The following is an 18,959-nucleotide window of genomic DNA, read 5'->3' as shown; positions in this document are numbered from 1 at the left end:
CCGTTATTTTAAAAGCACCATTTCCACGAGCCCAGTCCTGTAGCGTCAGTTCAATTCACCGAGACATGGAAAACTGCAATACCAAACAAGAACCTCAATCTTTCCTTATTGCGGATACTTCTTAGTGAATTAATGAAACATGTTTTAAAAACAAGCATTTTTTAAGATATAAATTTCTGTACAATTCACAGGATAGGAGGAACGTCTTAGCAAACTATCGTTTTAACGTTGCCAATCGTAGAAGTATGTACATCAAGCATCTAAAGGCTTCATAAATGATATTTTCAAATTCCTACAAAAAAAAAAAAAAACCAATAACGATTTCTAGTCATCAGCCAAGCTGACCTTTCCAGTTTCATACAGATGATACATCCAAAGAGGTTCGATCAACTCCTTTGTGCATGTCAATTTCCATAGCTCATCTTCATCATCCTCTTCTGCAATTTCCCTCTCTATCTTGGGAAAGATTTCTTGCAGGGAAGACAGCATCATGTCACCCCAATCCTTGTCATCATGCTTAAACAACTTAAAACATACAAACCGCAAGAGTCCTAATGCTAGTCCAAAGTCCTTCTTTTCTAGCCCGACAAGTGAAGAAATCATGAATATAACACCAACTGCATCCATTATACTGGGATTTTTTTTCAGTAATATAATCAGCATTGCCAGAAGCTTATTGAATGCTGAGAATTTCTCTGGTAGAGAACATTCATCATCTTCTTCAGCTTCATTTACGTTGCAGAGCTCAGTCTTGGCTATGATCAAGGGCCATCTTGGAAAATGTAACTTCATTTGTTCAGATGCAGTCGAATGTTCCTCACCACAGTCGGTATGTTTTAAAATACTTGTAGATCCCAACGCCAGAAGCACATCAGGTAGCCATGGCTTTGCTGTTGCAACAAGACGCAATGCATAACTAGAGCCCATGCATGATTCAATTGCAATGATTAAATCAAGCAAGTTATTGGCAAGAGTAAAAGTTTTTGGTGGAGTTATTGAGGATCCACTAGTCTCTGTAAGTATCTGATTGAGAATTTTTGCTGCATACGTGAAAGAGCTTTTCAGGCAAAAAATAATATTTCTTTTATCCTCGTCCTTAAATTGAATTTGGCTATGATATAGCTTGTCCAACAATGATACGATATGTTGCACACTTTTTGATGTGTAATTTAAGAATAATCCATGATTGTGAGGAGCAAAGCACATAGCAGTGGTGTCAGCCATGAACTTGAGAACAGCAGTAAGCATCTTTACCATACAGAATACTTGTTTGGCTTCATCGTATATAAACCCTATGCATATGCTTTAGACAATTAGTCACAGATGGCAGAAATATACAAAGTCAAAGCAGGCATATATCCAATGTTTTAATCAGATAGCAACTATGGCAGAACACAACTACTATATACAAAGTTTGTTCCTAGCCAAGCATACGATGAAAAGATTGAAAATAATAATCATAAAATGTACATAAAGCAAATATTTAGGGTCTTTTTTGTTTCCTTCTAATTTTTTGGTTTAAAAAACTATTGTCTAAAATAATTCTACACTTTTGAGAAATCAATTTTTTGTTCCAAATCTATTAAGCTTTGAAATCTGATTCCAAAACAAGTGTTTAAAAAGCCAAAAAACAGAAACACTTAGAAGAGGTCATGGTTCTAAATTGCAAACCACATTTGTTACGGTTGCATTGTTGCAGCTGCACGGCTACTCATAACAACAACTATCCAAAAACGCAATGAGAATTTTAATTACAACAAATGCCTCAACACATCTACAGCACTGTTCTATTACACTTCTTTTGACAAAAAATAAACAAAAATTCAAACTTCAATCTTATATTCCAATGGGTGAAATCATGTGAGATGTTGAAGGAGGGAGGGAAGTAACTAATGATGACTAGTTCGGCTGCTGGGAAGCTATGTGATGCAATCAAGGCAAGGGGAAAGGGAATGCAAAGTGAATAATTTAAAGAGTTTGATTGATTTTTATTGTTTTCCAATTCTTTTTTATGTTCGGTACAAACATATAACTTCAAGCCACAATCTGCATCACAACAACTGCAACCTCAATTTAAAAACATTGGAGATGTTTCCTCATCCTCCTTCTGTACTGTGATCCTAGTTCAAGGGTGTGGGTCACATTAGGAGTGAGCTTGGTGTGGGTGAACACTGGAACCTGATCCAGACATGGTGCACATGTGCTGATTTTGCAGAAATTTATTCATGATTTTGAAAACTAAAGCAGTTTCAGAAAATAGAAATCAATCAAGCCCTTAGTCCTTAATAAACAAAAAGCAGGAGTCTTCTCAAATGACCTGCATATAATTTTAAATGCAAAATGAGCCTCTAAACATTTATGAAAAAACCTATATTTGTTTTTTATTTTGGGATAATATATAAGCCCTCACAGTTCAGAATAACAAATTGAAATATTTTCCTCCATCTGTGGCATATCACTGTCTAGAATCTCGATTTTTGCTACTAACAATAATAGTTTAGGGTTTAGTGTGATATTCTTTTATAAAGAATTTAGAGTGCGATATTCTTTTATGATGATCAAAATAGAAAAAATCTGACGAGAGCAATTAGAACTAAATAAGTATAAGAAATATGTGAATAGACTAAATCAATTTATTTTAATCTAAAGGTTGATTTAGAGTCGCAATCGATTGAAATACTTCCGGTATTGTGCTTGAGCTACATTTTTTACTTTTTCCCGGTGTGCTTGAGTTACTTAAATTTGGTCAAACCGTCAAAGCAACGCAATCCATTATCAGACCTGAAACAGTACATGTATTTACTCACCACGGTTACTTGTGCGACATGCACCTGTAGGAGATAGCCTACGCCTTTGTGTGGAATTTTGATTTTGATTTGTTCTATTGGTAGGCTGCAACTTACATGAATCCGTATCGTGATTTTTCATGATGTCATCTGCTCCAAATAGTTTTTCTAAACAGCTGAGCACATGCTCTATTGTCAGCTCCAAGATATTCTGCTTAAAATATTTTTTATCAGATAAAGGGTAATCAAATCAGGCAAGCTGTGACTAAAATCAATCAGGTTAATGTATGATAGCCATAAATTCCAATAGAGCGGAAGGCAGTGTTATTAAAACTGGCTTACATCAGTCAGTCAATGCGGTCTAAACTGGTTGGATAAAAAATGTTACGGAATCAAGGACTCGGACAAACTGATGATCCACTAGCTTCCTAACTCAATCAGTATGTTATGATTTTTTTCCAGATTTTTTGTGGTATAATATGAACTTTCAATAATTTTTTAATGATAGAAGTTTATAAGTTATACATGTTTTAAAATCTTGTTAATATATACTACTTCATGCGATTAGACCAATGATTCACTGATCTGACCAATCACTTGGTGACCCAGTGCTCCTATTAAGTCAATAACTGGTCATTCCAAGTCAAACATTACTTTGGTGACATATATCTTCTGCTTTTGATTCTAATTTCATAATATGCAATTATTATAAAATAGAATCCAAAGAAATGAGAGGCAAGCATCTTAAGTCAAGCAAATGCAATTTTTTTTTCTATGTATAAATACAAATTTGTTTCATAAATTAGAAAAGAATATCATTGACAATAATGTACGAGGCAATGAAAATGCATAAAATTATTTCAAAAACACAAAAAAATAAAAACTAAGAGCAACAGAGATGCAAGAAAGTCAGGTTAAGGTAGATAAATTTTAAACAGGGAAATATTAAAAAAAAAAAAAAAAGTGCAAATATTATACTTGCCTCTGACAATGATGTAGAAGAATCAATCTTAGTTTTCTTCCTCTTTGTATCACCATTTTGTATACCATTTTTGCCAACCTTATCAACAGTCATTTGCAGAGCAAGGGCTGTATATGCCATAACAGGAGATGTGTCCATGTATTCACAGTTCCCAGAATGCACAATGCTGACCTCAGAAATCACCTTAAGAGAAAAAAATAACATTTCTAAACTCTGAGACTTCAAAATAGCTTTTCTAGTATCTTCTTGCAGAAGCAAATCTCTAACTTGCCATGCTATCCCAACAGCTACTAAATAATCATCCTCAAAAGATTGTTTTCTGTTAATTATCTTTGATTTAATTGAAAATTTTCCAGAGGATTTAGATTTCTTTCTTTTAGCTAATGGAACACTATGGGATGGCATGTCTGCACCAAATTTAATGTGGCAACGAAAGGCAGACTTGTGCAAGAAGGCTGTTAAGGCTTCAAACATGTCATCAAAACCGCCCAGTGAAAGCAATAATTTATGTGCAGACCTCATTTTAGATTGTCGATCAACATCCTCAGGTAAACCAGTGCAGTTAGTGACAACACTCGTGCATTCTTCAAGAAGTCCATCAACATCATCTGGACAAACAGTGGAGACAATGTTGAATAAAGAAGATTGAGCTTGGCCTTTAGATGCCACAGTTAGTAAACCTCTCACTTTCTCTCCATCAAGTAACTCCCTGAGAGCATTTATATAGCATGGTTCACACGCTAAGTTCTCACAAACATAGCTAGTAGCAACAAGGAAACCCTCAATTTGATTTGCATCTAGCTTATCTGGTGACAAAATCAAACTCAGGAATACTTTGACCAGCTCCATAAGATGAGATTTAGCAGCTCCTTCCAAGATAGCAAACTGGCAAAATCTTGCACCAGCCATTGGAGCCCTTTTTACAAGTGTAATGCAGCGATTACATGCCTCCTCAATGGGTATCTTTGAGGGAAAGTATGAAGGTAGAAGTAATTTTGTTATCTTCTGAGCCACAGGAGGTTGATCACTAGCAAGCGCAGATAATAGCAAATCTAGCTCCACCACCTATATAACAAACAGAAGAACAGGTCAGTCAGAATAAATACTATTAAGATAAACATTAACACAGGACTTTCTTAAACAATTCTAATTATAAGGATGTGTACCTTGTTAAACTGAAAATTTCTAACATCCTTTAGATGGAGTAAGAGATCCACTGCAGCAACTCGTACTGTAAGGACCTTATCCAGCATTAGGTGTCGCAGTCTTGTCAAGAGTACCTTAAGGATTTCATGAGAGTGAGGATTTCCAAGCAAATAAATGATGCCATTCAGCGTGGAAAGCCTGACCTCATTGCATACATCATGAGACATATCACCAATTACTTTTGTTATCATCTTTGTAATGATTGGTGAAGGAATAACTTCCCAAAACAGATGAAGGACACGACAAGAACCCTCAACAGCAATCATTCTCACTTCCGGACAATCATCCGTAAGTAGCTTTTCTAATAAAAAGAACTGCTTATCAAGCAACGTATCTTTCTCCTCTTTTGTGGCATCAGGATCTTCAAGGGGGAACATGTCCAAAAGTAGATGCAAAGCATTTTGACGAACATTTGAGTTTGCAGCCTATTAAAAAAAAGGCAGAGTAAAATTCTGAACACGGAGATATCAGTCATGTCACTGCCTCTACTGATTAACAGTTATTGCAATTTGCAACTCTAATAAAATGCTTTTCGAGAAACCCCATTATAAAAGGATCCTTTTGATTTATATGAGCAGCATCAAATAAATTGGTCTAACAGCCCCAAAATCTGTTTGGTTCAAATGAGGGCAATGGAGGAAAAGAACTTTAATTAATGGAAGGAGAGAGGAAGCATCCCTTGTTTTGTTTGCAAGGAGAGAGTTGGGAAAATAAAATAATTTACTATATTATACACTAAAAATAGACAAATACAATCATTAGGTTTTAATGTTCAGACTAAGATAATTTAGTTAACACAATTCACAAACATAGCATTCCCCCTCCTCTCCAAATCCCTCACAATATTTGAGTTGAGGCAAAAACCAAGGTATTTCTACAAAATAAAAAAAAAACCCATCCCTTCCATTCCCCTCCAATCAAACACTATGGTACGTTAGAAAGTCATATGCTGGCTATTTTACATCTACACAGGCTAGAGACTGTGTGGTAAATATAGTGTTGTGGAAACCCACCTACTACAAGAGAACTCATACAACACCATCCTAACCCTTTCACTTTGGCTACTGATTCTAGCATCCTAATAATATTCAATATACAACAAGGGGCCAAGCTATGATGCATTTACCTGGAGAGACCTAAATATGACAGGTTCCGCGAGTCGATAAAGCATCTTCTCAACCCCATCAGTAGTCCTCTGGTTAATAAATGCTCCCAAAACCCTCCTAATATACGAAGCAAAAGCTCCAGAACCAGCATGTATGGCAGCCTCAATCAAATCCTGCAAGAACCCATTCTCAATGTGACTCCTCGAATCCCCTTGCACAGCTTTCCATGCTCGAAACAGAATATCCCCATAAGCCTCCAGCATCGACTTCCTCCCAAACGGAATTTGCGACCGAATCATGGCCAAAATTTCCTTCCCAAGTTGATCACTCAGCCCAAACACAAACGAAAGAAACCGCCTCCCATCCTCCGTCTTCAAATACAGCGGAGAAATCACACACCGAACCAACAACAGCTTCAAATCCTCGATGCTCTCGTCGTCGAAATCGAAAAGCGCAAACGCCTCGCGAAGCACGCAAACCCTGTGCACGTCCACCTTCCTCTTCAGGGTCAGCGACCTCGACAGAAGGAAAGGGAGGCTCTGCGAGATCAATGTCTCCCTTCCCGCCAAATTCTCCTTCCACCATTCTTCGCACAAACCCTCAATCGCCGACGACAGCGCCGTTTCGGCCTCGAAGACGATTAAGCTGTCGTGCAGCGCCTGAACGCCGGGAAGCAGATCGGCGAGGGAGAAGGGCTTCCTCGGGTGCGAAGCGCAGAGAAGCGCGAGATGCGTGAGAATTTCGAGGCGCGCGAGAAGTTCGTGTCTGTCGTCGACTGGTTCGGGCTCGGAGCGGCGCGAGGAGCGTCGGGGGCGCTTGGAGGGAGGGGTGCGGGGGGAGCCGAGGTTCGTGGCGGCGTTTGGTTCCAGAAGGTTCTGGAAAGATCGGACTGCGGCGGAGATGGAGTCGGAGAGCGTGGAAGGGAGAGAAGAGCAGAGAGGGGAAGAGGGTTTAATGTTGTGGATTAGGGTTTTCAATGAGGATTTTGAAGACTTGAGGCTTTGTTTTGTGGCCAAGGATATGAACTCTTGCGCTGAGGATAGCAGAGACGAACGAAGCCCCTTCTCCATCGCGACTGTAACACCACCACTCCACTCACCTTCACATTTCACCGAGACAGTAGGATAGATAGCAGAGGAGAGGGAAAATTTTCATTTTCAAATTCTCGTATTCATTGGGCTTGGCCCTTTTCTGAAATTCCCAAAAGGCCTGAACCAAACTTCATTCCTGACACGCCTTATTGGATTTTGGCTCATGATATATACACCTTCTTTTTTCTTTTTTCTTTTATAAGTACACCTCTGTTATTTTTATTTTTAAATTATAAAATATTATTTTTTTGAGTTTTTAAATTTTACATCTCCAACTTTTAATTTTTTACTTTCTTTTTTTATTTCACACACTTTTTTTTTTCTTTTAGTTTTCACATGCTATCAAAATAGGTGGGGTGAAAAAAAGGTAAAAAAGGTGCATGTAAAAATTGAAAAAAAGAGGAATGATGTGTGAAAAAAAAGTACTAAAATTAAATGTTGTGAATGTAAAATTAAAATTTTTAAAAAAAATTAGGAATATTTTAAAAAATTATTTTTTTTTAAAAGGAGGTATACTTGTAAAAAAAAAAAGGAGGTGTATATATCATGGACCTTGGATTTTTCAAGCCTTTGGGCTACCTAGACCTTCACAACAGTAGCCCGATCTCAAGTCCAACAGTTGGAACAAAAAAAAATCCAACAAGAGAGTAATATTTTTCGGATGAGAATCAACTTTTATTATTAATTAATTAACATCAAACGAAATTTAATTTAAGGTATTTATCGCATAAAATGATCAAAATTTTGAGCGATATTAAATTTAAGGTGATCTGAGCAAGCTAATCAAACCCAAGCCCAACTAAATTCATTTTATAAAGTTAGGATTTGTAGATGTAGAGGAGATTCAAAATTTTAGAGATACATAGTTTTAGGGAGATTAGATAGTTCGGTGAAAGCAATATTCCAAGCATGGATTATTACAAGGTCAATATATTATTGTGTAATCCTTAATTACGAGGAGTTAAGTTCTTTATTGTTGAGGATTGAGATAGTTATTAGAACTATGTAAATTATTCTTGTTTTTCATTCAATAAAATATATTATTCAATTAATTATTTTTTTATTCTTAATGTCAATTTTGGTTTGATACTCAATGCATAATTTCACATAATTAATTAAGGTTGGAAAACCTTTTTAAAACTATGATTTGGAGAAAATATTAATAACATTAATTACCAAGAAATCAAAATAAACTTCATCGGTCGACTTTTGGTCTCTAACCTTAATATATGTGTTTAACAAAAATTATCAAAGAATTGAGTTTTTCCTTAAACAATCTAAAATTTATCACCTAAAGAACTAGGGTTCAAATACATGCATGAGCTGTTAAATTAACTGTTTAATTACAAAATTGAATAAAAAATTGATAGAATTTTATATAAGAAAAATTAGTAAATTAATCTCTTATTACTTTTATTATATATTAAATTAATCCAAATTATTCTTTTCTTTTAATTTCTGCACTTAAATATTCATTTGCATGATTAAAGTCAATTATGTAGAAAAAATTAGTGAATCAATTTCCAACGACTTCTATTATATATTAAATTCATCCAAATTATTGTTTTCTTTCCATTTATGCAATTAAATATTCTTTACATGATTAAAGTCAATTACTTTTTAATTTATCTGTTTAGTACTAGTATTGTATTAAACAATTATAAACCTAAGTCTTTGTGATTCGAAAACTTGAACTTTTATCTCTTTACTACTACAATTGGTATACTTCCCAAATACATATCACTAGGATTAGCATCTACTTCCGTTTTCTTCATCTTATTTTGTTGTTAATTACTACATCTCTCACACAACTTCACTATGTTATTACTGCATGACGCAATGGTTGCATGGTTGTGGCACAAGGATGCGGCTATTGTTAGAGGAGGTTGACTTGGTTTGAGAGCAAATGTGGTCGAGACTTTGGGGACAATTGGTGTATATAAGCAAAGTGTTACAGGGGGAAGAAGAGGAGGAAGATGAGGTGGTGTTGGAGTTTGAGGAAGACTCCATAAAAGAAGGAGAACCTAAAGATACGAGTGTAACATTTTTTTAACTTTTACAAGTTCTCACTAAAAGAAGAAATATAGATATAACATATTTTTAACTTTTATGAGTCTTAATATAGGTTTAAATAGCGAAAAAATATTGAGTGCAAGTTTGCAATCTTGGAAAAATACAAAGGATGCAAGTATAATTTATCTTTTTATTTATTTATTCATTTTCTTCTCCTAAGAATTATTTAGGAAAGAAGTTTATTCTTACAAGTATGTACAAACTTCGTGAACCTAAAACTGGTAACAGAGTGAGATCCAAACTTTGCCAACCATTCTGCACAGGCATTACCCTATCTCAGCTGTGGGTGAACACGATAGGCTGCTAATTTCTGTTAAATCAATCATCATCATTCAACATGGTGTAGGTAAATTTTATCAAGAAAAAAAGAAGCTTAGGTAAATAATGCGTTTAGAAAAGATATGTCACATTACTTTGTCTTGCACTTTATTTATGTATGCTTTTTAAATGCCAGATCATTGTTTACATTTCCTCCTTTTGGGAGGGAAAAGGAAATTGAGGAATGAAGATACCTGAGACACTCAACGAGACAAACAACGTGTTTGTATGCAGTATATATTGTCATTTTGAGGTTAAAATATTGAATTTGGTCCCTCCTCTCTACCATACGCTTTTAAGCTGATTTTGTCCTCAAGTCATTCATCACTCAAATGAGACGAATTAATTTTTGTCCAATTAAAAAAAGGAAGTAAAAGATGACAATAACGTTTTTCTTATGACATGCATAAGAACAAGAGCAAAAAAGCCTTCAGCCGTGTGATGTAAATGTTTCAGTGGTCCAACAAACATGTCTCTGCAACCCAATCCGTGACAGTTATGTAAATGGAAGCATTTGGACTTTAAAACGTGTGACATCCAATGTCATACTCATAGTCTTTATCATCGACAATGTTGAACTAAGTATGTTTACATCAATCTCCTTAATTTGCTCCATAACTAGCGAGACAACATTGCACTATATATTGTGACACATCACACAGTAAAATTTTAATAACTGACACCACCCGGCATGACATTAATTATGGTGAATTATCATCATCATTGTTATATATGCACCTAAGTATCAACTGTATGAAGTGAACTCTATAGTCTGTGAAGAAAAATGGAATTGTACTTGTTTGGTGTAGGAATGTTTTGAAGTTCATGCCATGCAAAGAAGATTTTATCATTCACTCTTCAGTGTGTTGGTGCTTATAAATTATTTAGCTATCATTGGCCATGTGAATTCTGTTATGACAGAGTTTTTATGTGTCAGTACTTGACGTCAATCCGACCACATCTGAAATTTTAACTGCAAGATTTAACCAAGAATTTGCAGGGCTTATAAAAGAATCTCCATCACTTCTTCAGTCTCCATGTGAACCAAGGAACAATAAGGTACTGAGTCACGGTAATTTGTTCACGGCAAAATACAAGGTCCATGCCAGACTGGATAAGTGTGCAATGCAACCCACAACGCACAAGTGATTCAGATTCTGACACCAAATTCCCATTAATCTTATCTTCCATATCCCTCCCTCCACCCTAAACCAAACAAAACAGAACAACATTTCTTATTTCTTGAATTACGATAGATTGGGCCCGATTGCACCATATTTTGAGGGTGTAGATGATGGAAGCACGAAAGAGATAGCAAAAGAAAAATATGTGATATGTAATGCTATGTCCGTACAGAAAGTGATTTAACAAAAAGGTAAAATAAGATGAAAATATTGTGCAACTGTATAAATATTATCCTTGTTTCAACCAAAATGTGTACCTTAACAGCTAACGATATTTCTTAATTTGTCCACATTTAGATATTATTTCATAGCTGTCATGCATATTTTTTAGATATTATTTTCGAGACATTTTTTTTTTTGAAACCCATTTCATAGTTGAGTTTCTTGAAGGAAATCATTAATAATTTCCAATCATGATGATAATAACAATCCACAGTATTCTTAATTCCACGCAAAGAAAATATATATTGAATCGATTTATCAAAATATGGTTTCTTCATATAACAAACATAAAATTTATACAATAGTATATTTTTTTTGGAAGGGACATATATATACCAGTACGAGTAATATGTATTCTCGCTATTCCTCAAATTTACAGCACTCTCACTTTTGCGTTTTTTTTTCTTCCTTTTTTCCCCTCCCCAGAGAGTGTTCAAGTTTCGAATTGAGAATATGTCTGGTAATGTTCATGGAAACCATGATCTACCTAAATCGAATCGAAACACACTAATCTCTTTAATTTCTTTTTGTTTAAAACATAGCGGGTGAGTGTAATGTTTGTAATTGAATGCAACAATGGTATTGGTTCAATACTATGCATTATTCTGTATCACGTAATCAAACACATTTTAGTACTTTTTTTTAAAAAACTTTTTTAAAACCAAAAGATTAATAAAACACATAAGAAAGCATATGATATCTCAACGAAATAGCACTATAATAACACCTTTTTTTTTCTTGGGTGTAGTAGGTTAGTACTACACTGGTTTAAAATTTGACAGCATTTAATTTACTCAAATAATTTGTTTTTATAATCCAGTAAATTTTGACATATTAAACATGTTTAAGATGTATATCTAAGCCATGTGTCTCCTTTAATTTAACCATTACATACAGTTAATCTTTCATGAATTAGATTATTATTTAAGCAAGTACTGGCAGAGTGGTACTGGCAGTGACCCCTACCATTTATAGGGTTGTAAGTGTAATAATATCAATAAATGATAGTACAAGAAGTAACGGTTAAAGGAAAGTTTCCCAGTTCTCCTGAAAAGGAGCCTCCCACGTCCCAAGCAAACACATAATCACGTTCAACTTTTACAACCTTTATCAATGGCCCAACCCAAATGCTACACAGATACATCAAATCAAACAAAACAAAACCAATTCCCCATTCTGCACGGCTTTCACCCTTTCGAAAGACATACAAAGCATCCCAAGCTCCCTATCAAAGTAGGGTTGCTATTGCCAATTTGCCATCATCGTATACATACATAAAAATATAATAATTCCCATCACAACAAAAAATAAAGTGAAAGAAAAAATGCACTTGAAAAAAGTAGAAATGTAATAGGAGCAGCTCATGAAAGCAAACACTGCCCAAACTCACTATGGACAAGTAGTCCTCAATATAGCTTTCACTCATTTTTCATTTCACCCTCCTTAAAGCTAAGTAGCTAACCACTTTTTTATTTATTTATTTACTCTTCCTTTTTTTTTCTCTATCTTCTTTGTTGTCACTCTGCGGAAACTTTTTGTTGGGTACCGGGAAATAAAACCCCAATCATCAATTCCAAATCATTCCACAAAATGGTGGATGACACTCATTAGACCTATAAGGCTATAACTAACAAGAATAATTTTTTCAGTAGGAAAAAAATATCCTATAATCCAATCAATCAGTAAATACCAATCAATTTTCCCTGTATTATAGATATCACAAACTCTGCGAGGTGCAGCAAGCTAAGGCCGATGTAGCTTTTGTTGTCCCGCACAATTTTCACTGTCCTCAAAACTAAGTTTTCTCTTAGCACCCGTAGAAGTGTCAGATTGATTCTCAAGAACACACGTGGAGCCCGATGGGGTAGATAATAAATTCGAACAAGGGGTCTTAACTTTGCTTTTCTTCTTTTCCTGTATTAGATTGTAACAGAAAAACACATGTCCCTGTTCCATATGAATGTCACACAAACATCATCAAATTGTGTTATATATGTTCTTTCAATTATCATCCGAATAACAAGACATAATTAACATTCGTGAATGCTTTGTAAAAAACTCACACTTTCTATATTTCCCCACGATGAGATCACACTTATTCGAAAATCCATTGCATTTCTTGTTAATGTAGCATCAAAAGCTGCCAATATGGAAGCCGAGGCTATTATAGATGGTCGTTGATCCATCAAATTAACATCTGCACAAAAAAGACTCACTTTCAGATATAATCTTGATAATAATTAATGATTATTTATTTCAAAAGGGAATTGCATTATCCAAAATCACCTTTGACCATGGCCACAATATGTTCAATGGCTTTAGTGATTATTGTTTGTGGTTTGGATCCAGGGCAGAACTTGCCGACAAAGTAATGCAAATAGGCAAAAGGAGTTGCTGATCCCATTTTCCATTCCAAGGTACTCAAAATCATCAGTTCCATGTTCTTAATTACTTTGTTCTCAAAGCGATATTCTTCTATTGGATACTCAGATAAAGGTGGCACATTTTGTTCTTCCATCTTTGCTGCTAGAGATAAACATGCCACAGATAATAACCGAATAGCCCAAGGTCTTGATTCCTGCGATCATTCCAGAAATTAAGTAAAATATAAAAGGAAAGGTAAAATCAACACGATCTGAACCAAAGGATTGGAATTGTGAAATTATGTTAAAGCTTACATCGATGGATCGCTTTGAAAGAAACCGATCAAAGTAAGTCACTGATAAATAGGCCGTCTCAACTTTGAACCCAAATTTTGCTTGTGTCTGAATAATCAACAACAACAAAAAAAAAAGTTTCAACTTTCAACAGCAGAACAAGCAAAAGCAAATTAAGCAAGCACGGTGACAAGTAACATTGAAAACTAACATTGAAAATCCAGTCAATGGCATCCACACGGGCACTCCTCAACCAGTGTCTGTTTGAGTGATCATCAGAGGCCAAAAAATGATGATTCTGGGATCCAAATCTCGTTTCTTGTCTGAACAAATACTCAATGTATTCCTCTTCATCCTCCAAAACGAAACAAGGGTTATCAAGATATTCAATGCCAGGGTTTTCAATCTCATCTTGGTCCTCAAAGAAGCTAGCTTCACCTTCTTCACACATGAGGCTAGACAAGGAAAATAAGGTGCCAGAACTCCCCATTAAAATGTCTCCAATTTCACTTGACTTGTCTTAGAACGTAACTGCTAAATAGTAGAAAATCTAGAGAGATTTGGTTTGTGGAGGTTGAGTGGAGAGAATGGGAAGAAGCGGTTTTGGTGCCGCCAAAAAAAGTAGATGAGATATATAGGGACGTTAATTAGCGGTTACGGGGTTTTGAGACGTGTTTGTATGAGTATACAGCACTCTAGTACTCTACACACACACTGGTGAGAGAGTAGTAGTGAAAAGTGTGGTATGGTGGCTTAGGACTAGGCCACCCCAAAGTCTCTCCAAATGTTGGGAGATTCCAAACTTCACAATATTAAGACTCCATGGGGTACTGATATGGTACGTGCTATACCACTTTTGGTTTTCCCTACAGTTTAGGACAGCTGTAGGATGGTCACTTTTGTCCCATGTGATGCTAAAGGGTTTCATTTGGTCTTAGAGTTCATCATCGTCCACCTTGCACTCTCTTTGTTACTTTTTTTTCGCCCTCCCCTTAATTTTATTTTGCTTATGTCAATTCTCAAGTCAATATATATTTTTGTTAACAAACATATAATAGTTCTGAGTTAAGTCATCTTTTGTTTCTGAATTTAATATACAGCAAAGTAGCTTGATTTTCCCCAATTATGTGTTGTGATTACTATTCGTTCTGATTGTCTATGTTAGCATTCAATAAGGAAGCGGCTAAAGCTCAATCCCACCCACCATATAAAGTAGAATTTGTTAGAAGAATATCCATTCAGAAGTGGAATGAATTATAATCTATGAGGAAAGCTAGCTACCATAAAGTGAGCGTATCTTTAAAATCTGTAACTAATAGTGTATTTATGATTAAATTTAGGAAATTCAAATCATTGTATAGTTAAATTAAAAAGAGCTGAAAAACCTTTATTCTTACTTTAGAAATAGGTTTGAGTTTGGAAGGGTCTTATCATAAACCATGAGCTCCATGACCTTACCTGTCCCCCAAGTTCCATTCGTACATTATTATCGATGGTCTCACTTGTTGGCCTTCCCTGTCTCTCTTTTTTGGTTTCAGAGATCTTGTGTACTAAATCAACCCCTAATGTCCACATTTAAGCATCAGCATATCAAATACGAGCAACCGAATCCACATCTTATTAGTCAAGACACTGTACAATTATAAGTTTGCTCCCCGCGTATAGGCACATCCATACCAAGCTAGATAACTCAACAAATATGAACAAACAAATAGATCTGTGCCAAAAACAACCATTGCTTGTTGAAACTAGTGGGATTACAATGTTTGAACATTAAAGTAAATCGCATAACCAATGTAAAATGAATACAACAGCTAGTTGCTTAGTTCTCTATTATAGGCATGAAGATGATAATTAATATATTCTTTTTGTAGCTTCTTCCATCCATGTAATTAACCATTTTGTCGTTTGCTATCAATGGAAATGCTTTAGATCACTGTAAGCACAGCGATGGCTTTGATCCCGTGGTGATTTCAATTATCCCCTTTGTTTTCTCTGGTTAAGTAGGATTTTTAAATTTTAAAGGTTGAAAAATGGAAAAACTACTTGGACTTTACTTGCTATAATTCCATGAAGTCTTCAATCTTCAAAGTTTTGTTTCTAAACAGTTGTATAAAGCAATTTCTTAATCGGATAATCAGAAAACCCTGCCAATTTGGGAATTTATTAAGCCCCAATAGGGATGAGCAGAAGAACACAGTGAATCTTTTTATCAAAGAAAGACTAGATGTTATGGCCATAATATATTTCTTAATAAGCCTAACAGGCTAAACAACTAACTAGTTAATGTTAGAATCGAATTAAACTAAATGACACAGGATCCAAAATCTGGGATGCCATTAAAACTTGTGGAATACCATCCATCTTTTACAGTTTTTGACTGCCAGATAAGATCACACTGCTGGTCTCACCAAAATAAATAGTGAATTGTCATCATCAGGTTGCAAGCATGTTCCTCAATTAGCTTATACTGCAGGCACATGGATATATCCATTTAACAATTTAAGTTTCAACCCCTCTTTGATAAATATACTAATTGAAAATATTTAATGAAACATTTTTCTTGAACAAAGAAAATCAGGGAGAAAAAATGTGACCTATTTTATTAGGACTATTTTATACGGGTTGAGAAGTAGTAGGAGGTTACATTTGTGAGAGAGAAAGTTGCATTAGGGGGCTAAAGTCCTTAATATTTATGGAGGGGCCATGTTAGGAATTAGAGGGTAAGAAAAGAATTGATGGAAGTATGATAGCACACGTGAATAAAATAGCAGGGGAGGAGCGTCTTCACGTGTGAAAGGCTGGACCACTTCCAGTCTGTGGTAGCATTTGCATCAAAGATTTTATAAAAGGAAGGCAGAGGGAGGAAGAAGACGCTCCTTGTCTATCCTAAGTTGCCACCCACTCACAATAGAATACTGTTACATGAGACAAGTACGTGGCATATGATATAATTAATTACACAACATACTTATAAATAAATACTATAATGATTGTATTATTTTTTAGTTTTGCTTATCTTAAGCTTAGGTAATAGTGATGGGAAGACTAAGTAGAACCTTTGACTCTGAAACATCCACAAGCCCAAGATGGTCAACAAGTTTGACTGCTTATGATACTCTCTTATCTTGCTTACAGGTGCAGAATGGGGTGGGGAAAATCATGGTTCCAAGACCCTGCTTTGCTTTTATGTGTCACTGACCTGCACACACTCGCACAAACAATAAAGACAAGGCTAGGATCATTTTGTAGCATGTATCATATCATGAGTGCGTGAGAAATGAGAATTTTTTCTATGGAAAATAAAATAAGTGCGGTCGAAATTGTTGAGTTTGGTTTGTGAGATATATGTATTGCCTTCAGCAAATTAATTGAATGTTGTTTGGCCAACCATTCATCAATTCCCCCCTTTCGCCAAGCTATTCAGTGTTGGTTTTCATCATTTCACACCCACCACCATTATTCCTTTTCCATTTTCGTGTATTGTTGTTACTTACTACTGTTGCATTATCGAATACAAAATTGAATGACTATGGATGATGGATGGTTACTATTTTTGTGACCTCCTACGATTGATGATGGATGGTTACTATTTTTGTGACCTCATTAATTTGTCAATATCGCATGACCAGAAAAATGTCTACAATATATAAGTCTTGTACGATATTTTTTTTAAGCTTCCCACACCTCTTCCCCTTTCTTTGTTACTATTTTATTTTATGAATATATTTCAATCTTATTTTTATTTTTTGGTGTGTACAATAGCACGCTAACAAAATTTAAATTTACAGAAGAATCAGCGGAAATTTTAATGAGTTATTCTCACGGAGTTCTGCTTAAAAGTTCACAATTTTATCTACATATTTATTTTTACATATAATTATTCTGATTAATTAACAATGAGTAAAATTAGTAAAATTTTCAAGTTAAGTTTAAATGAAAAATAATATTTGACAAAATTAATAAATATTTTACGTTAATATCATGATGACAAAATCTTTAGTTAATTATAAGGATCTTTTATTGAGGACAATTTTATTTGGATATATGATCATTATGGTCAACAAAGTTCTCATTCGAGTATTTAATAGTTATATATTTATACTCAATACTCAGGAATACTAAATAAATTGAAATAATCTATTATTCTTGATCCACATGTTTTTCCATTTCAAGTACACTTATTGATAATTTTATATGCTTTTCAACTTATATTTTTCACATTACAAATTAAATATAAATAATGATAAAAATTTCATTATATATATATATATATATATATATATATATATATGTTAGGAAATTGAAAATAAGGTGTTAGAAACTGTCATAAAATGTTAAATAATAAGTATGATAACTTAGTATTTTTTATGGTTTTTTTTTTCTTTCAATTTATTCATTATGAAATATTTAAAAGAAGTACAATAGTGAGTAAAGGAATGATTTCATTCATAATAATAAATATAAATAGAAAATATAAAATAAATTTTAATTACAGAAACTTAAGATGAAATATCTCCTTTTTTGTCTAAATAAAAGATAATTATCGCTCCTTAAAAAAATTAAAAAAAAAGTTATTGCTTCAAATAAACATGCTTAGTTATAAGGAAAAAATAATGTTTAAAAGTACTTTAGTTCGAATGAAGGATGAAAGAGATTTTAATGAAAGAGAGAGGACATACATTAAAAATTTGGTAAATAATCAAAATAAAATAGTAAGGTGAGATAGGAATTTTAGTGGAGAGAAAAGGAGACTAACTTTTTTTTGTTGTTGTTTGGCTTACGAGGAAAATGGAAATATTTTAAAAATTAATTTATTTTTATACATTTATATTTTTAATTTAAAAATATAAGTAAAGATATTTTAAACAAATATTTAAAAAAATTTAAATTTTTCTCTTCCCCTCCAAATCCTCATTTGAAAAGGAACTAAAATTAAATGAGGGTCTCTTCCTTTCCTAAAAACTAAATCAAACAAAAAATATTTTAAAAGCTCTTCTCTTCCTTTTTATTTATCTATGAACAAACACTATATAAATAAATGAAAGAGTTGATTGCACTTTTAATTTTATAATTTCTATTTTGCGATTTAGATTTTTTACACCAAATTTTTTTTTTATATTTTTAATTGTGAAAATTTAATTCCAATTTTGAAATTATATATATATATATAATAAAAAATTTGGTGCGTTTACCTTCTTCTTCTTCTCCTACTACTAATAGTAATTAAGTAATTTTAGTTTATTTATTAGTTAATCATCTATTAATTGTTAGTAAATTTTAACATGACAAATAAATTTATGACTTAATTACAATTTTTTTCTTCTTATAACC

At 34.0% G+C, this 18,959-nt stretch overlaps 2 protein-coding genes across 2 annotated transcripts; both read right to left on the bottom strand.

Annotated features, from left to right (window-relative positions):
- Positions 1–129: 129 nt before the first annotated feature.
- Positions 130–7,298, bottom strand: HEB1 (ARM repeat superfamily protein). The gene is made up of 5 exons (XM_020374764.3): positions 6,101–7,298; positions 4,935–5,399; positions 3,769–4,833; positions 2,808–2,997; positions 130–1,292 (listed from the first exon to the last, which is right to left on the bottom strand). The coding sequence occupies exons 1-5, from the start codon at positions 7,148–7,150 to the stop codon at positions 325–327; spliced, it is 3,738 nt and encodes a 1,245-aa protein (XP_020230353.1). The 5' UTR covers positions 7,151–7,298; the 3' UTR covers positions 130–324.
- Positions 7,299–11,912: 4,614 nt separating this feature from the next.
- Positions 11,913–14,606, bottom strand: LOC109811176 (cyclin-D5-1). The gene is made up of 5 exons (XM_020374839.3): positions 13,837–14,606; positions 13,647–13,733; positions 13,255–13,546; positions 13,032–13,165; positions 11,913–12,915 (listed from the first exon to the last, which is right to left on the bottom strand). The coding sequence occupies exons 1-5, from the start codon at positions 14,113–14,115 to the stop codon at positions 12,712–12,714; spliced, it is 996 nt and encodes a 331-aa protein (XP_020230428.1). The 5' UTR covers positions 14,116–14,606; the 3' UTR covers positions 11,913–12,711.
- Between the last annotated feature and the right edge of the window lie 4,353 nt (positions 14,607–18,959).

Source organism: Cajanus cajan, chromosome 11, assembly GCF_000230855.2.
Source record: "Cajanus cajan strain Asha chromosome 11, NIPB_CcT2T_4, whole genome shotgun sequence".
NCBI classification, from domain to species: domain Eukaryota; kingdom Viridiplantae; phylum Streptophyta; class Magnoliopsida; order Fabales; family Fabaceae; genus Cajanus; species Cajanus cajan.
This window is presented reverse-complemented; position numbering and strand designations above follow the sequence as displayed.

Excerpts from the sequence above, each read along its gene's own strand:
- HEB1 (XM_020374764.3), bottom strand. The coding sequence starts at position 7,150 with ATGGAGAAGGGGCTTCGTTCGTCTCTGCTATCCTCAGCGCAAGAGTTC. Across the intron at positions 5,400-6,100 it reads TCATATTTAGGTCTCTCCAG|GCTGCAAACTCAAATGTTCG; the intron begins GTAAATGCATCA and ends TTTTTTTAATAG. Across the intron at positions 4,834-4,934 it reads GAAATTTTCAGTTTAACAAG|GTGGTGGAGCTAGATTTGCT; the intron begins GTACACATCCTT and ends TTTGTTATATAG.
- LOC109811176 (XM_020374839.3), bottom strand. The coding sequence starts at position 14,115 with ATGGGGAGTTCTGGCACCTTATTTTCCTTGTCTAGCCTCATGTGTGAA. Across the intron at positions 13,547-13,646 it reads TTTCAAAGCGATCCATCGAT|GAATCAAGACCTTGGGCTAT; the intron begins GTAAGCTTTAAC and ends GAATGATCGCAG. Across the intron at positions 13,166-13,254 it reads TATTGTGGCCATGGTCAAAG|ATGTTAATTTGATGGATCAA; the intron begins GTGATTTTGGAT and ends TTTTTTGTGCAG.